General features: G+C 36.3%; 1 protein-coding gene across 2 annotated transcripts; it reads right to left on the reverse strand.

Annotated features, from left to right (window-relative positions):
• Positions 1-99: 99 nt before the first annotated feature.
• LOC141442790 (uncharacterized) lies at positions 100-11,443 on the reverse strand. 2 transcript variants are annotated; one of them, XM_074107910.1, is made up of 5 exons: positions 11,101-11,443; positions 5,591-5,680; positions 3,424-3,500; positions 2,258-2,385; positions 100-980 (listed from the first exon to the last, which is right to left on the reverse strand). In XM_074107910.1, the coding sequence occupies exons 1-5, from the start codon at positions 11,245-11,247 to the stop codon at positions 841-843; spliced, it is 582 nt and encodes a 193-aa protein (XP_073964011.1). In that variant the 5' UTR covers positions 11,248-11,443; the 3' UTR covers positions 100-840. The 2 variants fall into 2 exon arrangements, with proteins under 2 accessions (XP_073964011.1, XP_073964010.1); XM_074107909.1 differs by having other exon boundaries at positions 3,424-3,512.
• Positions 11,444-11,918: the final 475 nt, after the last annotated feature.

An 11,918-nucleotide genomic window follows, 5' to 3' on the forward strand; every position in this document is an offset into this window, starting at 1 on the left:
TGGAACATTCCAAGAACATATGAACAAGATTCGAACAGTTCGAATTTGGCCCATGTTACACTCTATGCACCAATTTGGTAAGCCCGAAATGAAACAACATTTCTAATTAAAGATTTTATTTATATTTCCACTTACTTACCTATGACAAATTAAGATTATAATTAAAATTACATATTTAGATATTAGTCTCCTATAATGATGAACAAACAAATTTACAACAATAACTTTAAGATCGTTCATCCATTATGTCTCATATTTCGTTTTCTAGATTTTTTTTACCGCATAACGGCAAAACCTACTAGACACTGGTAAAATTGTCCTCCAATGGACTGCGCCATATTTTTCTAAAAAAACAACAAACAACAACAACTTTAAAATTAAATATAACAACAATATTGAATATTAAAGCATGTGACACTTCAGTTAAACGAGATTTTGTCCCTTTTTCACGTGTAATTGGCATGCAAAAATTGTCTTATTATTCTAAAAAGGATTTTTTTTAGCTGAAACAAATTAAATATGTAAGTATGTACATTGTTTATGTTGATTGACCTAGGTTAAATACTGTTTATTAAAAATAATTTACTTTTAGTGTCAATTTGACAGTTACTTTCATTGTGAACGAAAATGGCGAAAGTGGCCCAATTTACACAGCGAAAGGAGCGGAATCCGTACGGCCTCAGTCGTATAGTGCTCCGATATTTTTGATCACCTTGGCTGCTCCAAAATATCTTATGGCGACTGTACATTACACTAATCCTCTAATCGCTGTAACTAAGTCATTAAAGTCCGCTCCGTTCGCGGTGGAAACCGTGCTTAAGACATGACTTCTTAATAATTCTAAACAGATATCTTAGCTGCGGCGGCGGCAGCGAGCGCCGCGGCCTTCTTCTTGACGGCGAGGGCGGTTCGCTGTTTCGCTTGTATCTTCGCTTTTTGACTCTTCGAGAGCTTCCGTTTCTTGTTGGCTTCGTTCGATGCTGCGAAATATAGAGTTAATAATTTAAATAGTACTTTTACTGTTTGATCGATTTAAGGGCTTGGTAATCCAAAAGCTAGGGTTTACAAATCTATTGAACAATGTTTTACCTCCGTATTTATTTAGATAAATTTATTTATCTTACTTTCTCAAATAGCTTACTGAAGTTACTAGAACCTAATTAAGAAAGCAAGATAAATACGAACTTTTCTAACAAAGTACGATGGAAAAACATGCCACTTAACTATAGTATATTATAAATGAGATTTTTTTTAAGTCTGTTTGTTTGTTAGCTTACCACATTTAAACCGCTGAACCGATCCAGATGAAATTTGGTACCTATAGATAGTTTGAGTCCCGGGGAAGGACATATGATAGCTTTTATCCCTTAAAATTGCGTAGTTTCCGCGGGTAAGCGATAAACGAATTCTACGCGGACGGAGTCGCGGTCAACAGCTAGACTTTCAATACATCTTTATGTGGCTCTATCAACTTTTTGGTATAGCTTGTTGCGATGGTAACGTCTCCTAAGTATGATTAAAATAAGTATGATTTTAAAGGAACACTAAAAAATATGAGTTGTGAGTCCCAACAACTTGTGACAGTTCTAAGGCAATTCCGTCATGACATGACTCATCTCAAGCATGCTAAAACTAAACATTGCAAACATTTTTCTAAAAAAAATGTCGTGCGGTCCCTCTGACACTTATACTATTTAATACGAGAGCGAGAGGGACCGCAAGGCTCGAGTTTCGAGTTTCGGGTTTCGTAGTAGCCCTGCTGATGTCTCCTGATTTACGGGACAGAATAATACACACGGCTGTGGCCTGCGGCTCCACTGAGGCGGAGACGAGCAGAGCGGAGAGGAGACGTGTAGAGATTGACCAATCATTATTACCACATTTCGTCTCATCTCGCCTCCGAGATGTGTGGATTTCAACTAATATAATTTATTGAATCAGGCGTTACTTAGTGGAGGTCCATATCAAAGAACTAAAATAATTTCTTTGTTCACCCGCGACCATATGATAGCTAAGTTTATGCAAGATATGCGTGTTCATGTAGTTCCTCCACCTCCACACTGTAACAACACACACAAATCACACAAACCCATTTATCACCACCACCACACTAAGTACACTGACGCTTTAGAACTCAACCAGAGCTCATCTTCATAGCAACATGCTACTAATATTATTGGTCGATCCTACTCGTCTCCGCTCCGCTCGTCTCCGCCTTAGTGGAGTCGCAGCCTTAATAGTTGATTGACTCATGTACCTGTGTTGGCTGCGTGTCGGCTGGCGGCGGTGCGCGCGAGTTCGCCGAACGTGTTGGCGAGCGCGACGCCGAGCCGCGAGCAGTCCGCGCGGCCCGCGGAGTGCGCTCGCAACGCCAGCGCCGCTAGCCTGCACAAACCAAACACCCCGTTATGCGGGGTTCTCACGAGACGATTTTAGTTGATCAACTTTTAATTGATCAAAAATAAATCGATACGAATTGCGTTCTCACGGTCGCACCGATAATCGGACCGAACAGGCAGTTGCTTCAAAATTGGCGTCAAACAATGTCGTGCGAACATTAAGTATGTTTTAACTAAAGAACTGGGACTTATTTTGCGGAAGGAAATAAGTATTAATATTAATATTTTGGGCGAGGGGTTGGATCTCAAGAAGGAATCAATCGGAGCCTCACAAACGCTTCTAAGAGAACTTATTTAACTTGTATGAAAAAGGGAAAATCTAAAGACTCTATTATTTCTTGAAGTCGCTGAACTAATGTCGTTTAGTTTGACAAGTACGATCTATTTTTTAATCATTTACTCTTTATACTGGCCACACCCGGTATAATGTGTATTTTTATTTAGTTAAATTAATTTACCTTATAGTTTTTTTTTATTTTTTACCTTGTAATTTTTTCTCTGTGTATCGTTTTCTGTATCTCTTACTATTTCTGGTGTACAATAAAGAGTCTTTTTATTGTATTGTATTGTAAATACAAACTGAAATATAGATGCACAGAAAAACCAGAAATATAAGACCATCACTGGGAATCGAACCCAGGTCCAGGTACGGAATACCGAGGACCTGGGTTCGATTCCCAGTGATGGTCTTATTTTTCTGGTTTTTCTGTGCATCTATATTTCAGTTTGTATTTTCAATTTAAGTTTTACGGGATGACCGTAAAAGTAAAAATTTGGAATTGAAATAAAAAATACAAAAATATTCCAAAAAAACAATCTTGTATTGTATTGTATTTTATTTCTAAGGAAAAATTCCATAATTGTGTAATTAGAATAAAAAATAAAATAAATGTAACTAAAATAAAACTAAACAACATTATCTTGTGTCATGCAATGCATATCTTAAAATTTGTTATTTAAAAATTATTTGATACTGTACAAACAGCATTTTGTGCGACTTGGTTTATAGTTGCATCTCTCTTACCTGCCGGCCAGGTCCTGCTGCTCAGGGTCGAGGTCGCACGTGAGGGTGGTCGCGTTCTTCAGCTTGCCCAACGGCATCTGAGAGAGGTACTGTGTTACGTTAGCCGATAGTTTTTATCTACTCATAAAACAACATAAAGTAAGCTAGACAAACTATTGTATCCCGTGTTTATTTGATTGCAATATTTCCTACAGTAATGTAAAGATGTCTCGTACGGTTCTTGCATTGCACTAATATTTACTCGCGGCTTCGCACGCGTAAATCATTAGGGCAAGCATGGCTAGCAATGGCATTGAAGTGATTCATTTGTAAATGTATAATAAATAATATAAATTTATATAGATTATTTACTGCTGTAGCAGCAATAATAAATACATTATGTGTAAATTTAAGCTGTCTAAATATTGTTCCCGAGATACAGCCCTGTGAAAGACAGACATAGAAATACTCTGGCAAGTCAAAGCTGTCGACGAGAACGAGAAACCACGGCAAATTAAAAAAAATAGGCTGACAACAGTTCTACGAACGCATAGATAGACGAACAGTGTAGTGATAGTAATGGGTTCCCGCTTGTTACCCCTGTACGCATACGGAACCCTAAAAAGCCAGTATTAGTCATCGTTACGAGGCAAAAATATTGCGTTATTTTCGGAAGCAACGGACATTAAAGAACGTGTGGGATTGTTTTAAAGCTATTCAAATGGCCGCAAACCGTTAACGGTCGCGCTATTAATTTTCGCGATGCCGCCACACCTGCAGGGCTACTACGAAACTCGAAAATCGAAGTTCGTATCGTACCGTCCCTCCGACGCTTATATTATTTTATACGAGAGTGAGAGGGACGGTACGATACGAACTTCGAGTTTCGAATTTCGTAGTAGCCCTGCAGCTGCGCCTGTTGCCCGTTAGGCGTTTGTCCCACTGCTGACTTTGAACGAGAAGCTAGCAAAGTTACAACTACTTATGAGCGACTAGAATTGGTTCATTTTAGATAGGGTACTTACAAAACTATCCTTAACTTAAAATACTTAGGTATACATAAAATAATAAAAAAAACATAAAACTAAAACTTAGATGCCAACAACTACTTATTTTAGATGGCAAGTAGAATGATCATTCTAGAATATGAATACGGACCTTGATTTTAAAATTTCGTAGTCCCCCGGTATCATTTGTAGGGCCGAAACTACGTCAATTGCATTGACGTAGTTTTGATCATAAACTGCGCCAGAAATCCGTGTATTACATGTTGAATTAATTTTCGCGCCGTGATCGTGATGACACATTTTATGAAATAAAACCAATTTGTTGCGCTACTTTATGTTTTTATGGGCCCCACTCGACTGCTTGTCGTTTGTTTGTCATCTTCCAATGACGCAGGCCTGCGTCTAATTTTTATTGTTTTTCTATTGTCTTTTTTCTGGTAAACGACCGCTACAACTTTTTAATTAAATCAGTAACGTGAGTAGACAACAGTGGGTAATTTGTAGTTTTTGCATTATGTTTTAGATAAAAATATTTCCAATTACAATTACCTACTTATTTGGCTCGGGTGCGCTCTCCTAACTATATTATTGTAACTAAGATCTAATTTATGCGAATTCACATGAAAATTTTGAGAAAACCACGAATTCCAATAGTACACGCACGTAACTGTCAAACCTATTTAAATTATAAGAATGTGTATTCGATTGTATTCTGTCTCTCTCTGACTTTGTCACTCATCTTATTAAACTGGAACTATCAAATGTAGTATTTTATTTATCCAAATAAATGTCAGTAACGATAAGGGCTAAACCTATTATAAATGCGAGACTTTGCGTGTGTATTAATTTTTTTGTTAGTACAAAGTACAAACCTACCTGATTTAGTAAACAGGTAGACTTAATCGAATGTTTTTTTTTTGTGATAAGTAGATTGCTTTTTATATCGATATTTTTACGAGATCAGGATGTAAGCATAATAACTTTCAAAATCTTTACAGCTCAGTCAAAAGTGATAAATTAATTTTGCTTTTTTTTTCATACAACATAAATTAATTCTGATTATAGTCAAGCGTCATAGCTCACGTGAAACTGCGGCCTGCGGGTAACTAAGTATATTATGTTAGTATTAAAGGATCAAGTTGAGACATACTAATTTCAGTAATATATAAATCGTTAGGTACCTTGTAGCCTTGCGGGCACATCCCAAACAAGTACCGCTCAAGGGTTTGTTTTAGTTCATCCGCCAACAGCAGTGGCGCTCCATTGTTGACCTGTAAAAGAAATAAAAAACATTTACCTGTAAAAATTTACACGCATTTAATGGATACACGAGATGGATAATTGTCTCATTGTGTACGTTGCTAGTGTAGGTGTACGTATTACTTATATTACTAGAAATAAAATGAGGGCGCTAGTTAGTTTTAAGTGTTATAAATATTAGTTAGTTTTAAGTGTTATATGTGGTATAAATAAGATTAATAATGATATAAAAATAAAATTCTAAGCATGTCATGATATGAATAAAAAAAACATAAAATAAGATTGGTTCTCCTCTAGGGATCATCATAATGATAACGCATTAAAATTAACATTAAAAAAGAATAAAGGATAAAATGTCAAAAAAAAAATAATTTAAACAATAAAATAGATAATTTTAAATTCGCAATTAAATAAAAATGTCAAATTTATAAATTCATTTACCGAATGAAATGCATTTTTTAACAAAAGGTCTTTTAGTCGATGGTTAAACGGTTCATCGTTCTTTTCGCTTTTTAGGTCTGAGGGTAGTTGTTCATAGTATTTAGTTAAATTTGCTCTATCGGGTCGAGTGTAAAATCTCAAATATACTTTCAAATAGGTTTTATTACTAGAATAGTAGATTTTATTACGACTGGCATCATTAATTCGTCGTTTTAATTGCATTTACGAAAAACTGGACTAAGGTCAGTCTAACACTCTGCCAAAAATACATTTTCAGCCAGTAAACATAATGAGATTGCAAAAATATAATGAAAACTCTAGAACCTAGAATGAATTCAGACACGAATAAATTTTCAAAACTACTTACTTCACCTCGACATTTTAATTCTTAAACTAACAATTTCAATTTGCGCGGGAAACATAACTTCGCGTAAATGCTACTATAACCTCAAAATTAGGTTAATGAATCATTTCGAATCGCGTCAATTCGTTTCAAAACCCTAAACATATGAAACCAACCGGCGTCGCTCAATTTAAATCTTATTCCATCAAGCAGAAGCTGCTAATTCCACCAAATTCTCGTGGTAGTTCGTGCCTTTTCGTTTCAAAAATGTTAGGTGTTGGTGTAAAAACGTTAAAAAAATAGTAACGTGTAATAATTTGGCGCCATGGACACTCGCATGTGAATATTAATAATGTTCTGGCGGGGAGCCAGCCTCGGATCGAGTATTATAGAACTAAGAAATATCTAATGTAGGATTAAGTTCGGTCTGAAGTACAATTCTAGCTACCTATAGTTAGGTAAGTATATAATAATATAAACTTTTCATAACAAATATTTACCTACTTGTGTTTTTAACCCCCCCGACGCAAGTAGCTCTTAAACTCTTAAATGGGTGAACCGATTTGAATGCGGTTTTTTTTATTTGAAAGCAGGTTTTCTACCGGCGGTTTTTAGACATGTTTCATCAAAATAGGTTTTGAGATATTGAACTTTATGGCGACCACACATTTTAAGTAGCCGTCACATAGCAGAGTAAAATTGTTTACGTTCCTTCTAAGCCTAAAAAATCGTAGTTTAGAGCAGTGGTCGTCTTTCGGCCGACATAACGATGGTGTTAAATCCATCAAAACAAAGTGAGCGATGATCCACGTCAAAGGTATGATGTTTTTAGACTTTATTTGCTTGTTTTACGAATTTACGATGTATTTAGGTCACCGTGTTTACAGCAGGGAGATCAATCGTCGGTCGATGGAACGGTTGTATTATAACCACCAGTTAGCTGAACTAGCTGTATCAGATGAGTCATAATCGCTTCGTGCTGACTGCCGCCAAAACATGATAATCCTCAGAAGGGGGGGACTGCAGGGGATTGAAGGATTTTAGTTTTCCTTGTAGGTAAACCGTTGTAGCACTTTTAGCTGATATAATTAAAATCCAATATGCGTCATAATCATAAGATTTGTTTATAGTTACATACCTTTATCTTTGCTTCTTTCTTTTTTATCACCGAACATCAAGTTTTTATTCTTCCACATGGCTACTCGATTGTTACATTTCTTGTCCTTATTGAAATACCTCTCTTCTCCAATCAAATGTTGCCTAGATATAATCACAGTACTTCTACTGACAAAACTAGCAATATAGTGTATTAATAAATAAAAGTTATTTATGTAATGTCTTTAATTGTGATGCTTTAATATATTCACATTGAACAAGTAACTATTAGACAGCTCTTTATGAGAAAAGAAGACAAACAAATAGTAAGAAAACTTGGAAATATGGGTTCATACTTTATTAATTTACGATTTCCATAATACTTAATAAACAAACTGAAATGAAGTCATTGACTTCAGCTAAGTAAATTGTTTATTTAGGACGCCGTTTTGTATTGGTCAAGTGCGAAGGTGACCGAATTTATTCCCAAGAGATTTGGCATAAATTGAAAATAATATCCCATTTGTATAACGAAAGTTTTGGCATGCAATCAAGCTTAATTATTAGCCTGCTATTCGTATATAAAACGCAGAAGTGGAATAAATACATAAACTCAACCACCGCAGGACCACATTTCGGAGGGTTCTGGGAATTTCTAAATAGAGCTGCAAAGTCTGATTGAGATATTGTTGGCAGTCAAATTTTAACTTTCGAAGAGGACTCTAAGTAGGTATATAGTCTTATCTCTTTATGTGGTCCACTACGGGATAAAAAGAGGTTGGAAGATTCGCTCTTACTGGATATAGAGTCGCTTTTCTTGTCGTTGACATCACCACTTTTATTACAAATTGCGCTTTATTTAAGAACGTAGAACAGATATTGGTTCTTAAGCTAAAGCTGCATTACACATGCAGGAGTTAATTTTTAAAATTAAGCTGTGGCATGTAACTGGTGGAAAACGACTAGGTACTTCTAAAAGTTAATGTCACTCAAGATTCGTCGGTTTTCTTAGTTTTCCTGAAGACATCCACTGCTGAACAAAGGCCTCCCCCTATGCCACAATAAACAACAACTCGCCACTTGCATCCCGGTTGCCCGCAACTCTCACGATGTCGTCAGTCCGCACCTAGTGGGAGGCCTGCCAATACCTTCGTCTTCCGGTTCGTGATCGCCACTCGACGACTTTCTTTTCCTTTTCTCTCATTGGCTTAGTAACTCAGACAAAACAATTCATAACAATAATTTCCATCTTATTAGAATTGTCGTCACAAAACTAAGCACCCAACTGGCATTGGACTTATTTTAGTTTTTACAACTGAAAAATATTCGCCGATAAATTATTTCATGCGTGTATCTGTGAGGGTGCGACGATATGACGTGTTGACACTTTAATAATAGTGTGGGAAGTTCCACGGCTTTATTTAAATTTTCATATAGGTAAATGAGGGCTTGACAGGTGAAATATCGCTAGATGGCGGTGGTATCGAGAGGTCTGTTTGACGTTACAGTTTTGAGATTGGTTTTTTGGAATCTTTTTGTATTTTTTATTTCAATTCCAAATTTTTACTTTTACGGTCATCCCGTAAAACCTAAATTGAAAATACAAACTGAAATATAGATGCACAGAAAAAACAGAAAAATAAGACCATCACTGGGGAATCAAACCCAGGTCCTCGGTAATCCGTCCGATGGACCATCAGTGGTGTAGCGGTATAGCACGCGGTACGGATTACCGAGGACCTGGGTTCGATTCCCAGTGATGGTCTTATTTTTCTGTTTTTTCTGTGCATCTATATTTCAGTTTGTATTTTCAAGTTACAGTTTTGCTTGTGATTCTCATATAGTCATTTATATTTCAAAGTTGTCAAACGGACTTCACCAAGATCTGCAGGGCTACCACGAAACTCGAAACTCGAAGTTCGTGTCGTGCGGTCCCTCTTACACTTATACTATTTAATATGAGAGCGAGAGGGACGGTACGATACGAACTTCGAGTTTCGAGTTTCGTAGTATATGCAGTGTTGATGTTGGCAGCCCGAAGCGATGTACTGCGCGGGCGCAGGTGCCGCGTGCGTCAGCGCACTCATAAACCAATAATGCATGGCCCATTCATGTTATCATCGTACACTTCATACTTAATATCCGGTTGAATTGAAACTCATGCGTATCCGTTGCATTAATGCAGTGTTTGGCAATGCAGTTTTGAGCCGTACCTACTGAAACCGGGATTAATTATAAGCTAGCGACGTAGTCCAAGTCAACAGGAAGTATTCTCTTGGTTTTGATTTCCTTGGATTTGGAAAATGAAATGAAATACTTTATTTTTAACTACAAACGCAAAAAGAGGGGTGTTATAAGTTCGACCGCTATGTGTGTCTGTCTGTCTGTGGCACCGTAGCTCTTAAACGGTTGGACCTATTTGAATGCGGTTTTTTTATTTGAAAGCAGGTTTTCTAGCGATGGTTTTTAGACTCGTTTCATCAAAATCGGTTCAGCCGTTTTTGAGATAAGTATTGAACTTTGAAGTGACAAAGTCGGGGGTTTTCCATCTTTTCGTTGGTTCGGTTATGTATATCAGATAATCTAATTACCAAACATGCGCTGTGTTTACTATAGGTAAATAAAATTAAGAAAATGACCTGTTGTATTTAGTAGTAAGTAACGAGTCCGTATGTGCGACCACAAGAAAACCGAAACGTATGTACTTTGGGCAGCTGATATTTATATTACAGAGAAACAAGATTTAGAAAAAATATAATTTGTCAAATGATTAAAGATTCGAACAAAATAATTATTTTTTATGAGTTCGCAATGAAATTTCGGGCAAACGGAAAAAAACGATGTAGGTATACCGAATAGTTGTTGTCCAAAGCTATTTAGTGTTTCAGAATAAGTAAACGCCGAGCACGATATCTCACAAGGGCGTTGAAACATCATCAAATCGCGCTATCCCCCTCAATCTCAGGTGAACGTGTTATACCAAATTTTGAGTATACTCTTCATATTTTTAATTATACAGTCTATTGGCATGCAATCAAGCTTAATTATCTACAGCTCCTATTGTAAATAAGTGTTGCACATTGAAATTCAATACCCGTCGACTCCCAATTTAGGAGGGCTTTGGGAAATCCAGATAAAGGTCGCAAAGTTTCAATTATATCATATTGTTGGCTGAAGCGTTCGAGCTTAACCCTCCCTTCATCAGACTTGCAACCAACGTCGAATTCAACGATATTCACCTGCATTCAAAAACTTAAAATTTGACAGATTTGATGACAAAATACTTCGTGCGAGTGGTTTTAGAGAAGTAGGTATTGAATGTCTTGTCTTAAATTGTTGTTCAGCCTCAGTATTTTCGATAAGGATATTTTAAAAAAGTACAGCAATACTTAATTCGATTAAAGAATCTACAGCTGCAGCAAATAATATGCCAAAATGGGTGAATGTAACGTGGTTACTGATTTTGGTTTGGTTTACCGATAGGTACTTGACTTTCTGATAGTTAATTAAGTAATATACTTAAAAACTATCTTTTAAAAATAAAAAAGTTACCTTGACAGGTTGTTTGGTTTCCACAGTTGGTGTTGATTCGCTTTTTGTCTCGCTTTCAAGCTTCTCAGCCGAATCCTTCGCAATGACATCCGCACAAATCAAAACTAATAAAATAAGAGGCGGCAATTTCATAATTTTCAAAGACATTATTTACTTTTAAAATAATCACTCAACTTTCAAACAGAACACTTGTCTAAAGTATTGGGTTTTGGTTTCAAATCGAATAAAAAGTTGTAATTATGAATTTAATTGTGACGTATAAAAGCGCGGGAAAATCTTTTCGCAATGGCGATCTCCAGTGGACTGGAAATGCGCTGCGACGCAAGATGGGACACGGCGTCGAATGAAATATATCGATACTTTTACAAACTCGTGGGCGGTACGCGGAAAAACGAAGTATCGATAGGCTTCAAAACGTCGATAATTTAAGTAAAACGTAAACTTACTTAAGTCATTTTGAGAAGTAATTAGCAGCTAAGCTTTATCGGTTGTCGAAGGTTTATCGTCTATTTCTGGTACATTCTATTATGTGATAATATGTCATAGTATAATTCAAAGTATCAATTGTTAGCATTTAGCAAAGCCCTTGTTTGCTGCTATTTTATTGGTTAGTCGAGACCCCCTTATTTTTAATATATTTTTTTTTTTAGGTATTTGCTGAAATTAGTGAGTTTTCTGAATCATTTTTATTATTTTTAATTATTTTATAACGGGTTTTCCAATGAGTACATCTCTGTGACATTCTAGCAGGCAGACAGACTCCGTTTGTCACACTTCCGGTACGTACCTAACCCCAATTATAATATTTCTAGTTCAAA

This window comes from Choristoneura fumiferana, chromosome 26, assembly GCF_025370935.1.
Source record: "Choristoneura fumiferana chromosome 26, NRCan_CFum_1, whole genome shotgun sequence".
In the NCBI taxonomy this organism is placed as follows: Eukaryota; Metazoa; Arthropoda; class Insecta; order Lepidoptera; family Tortricidae; genus Choristoneura; species Choristoneura fumiferana.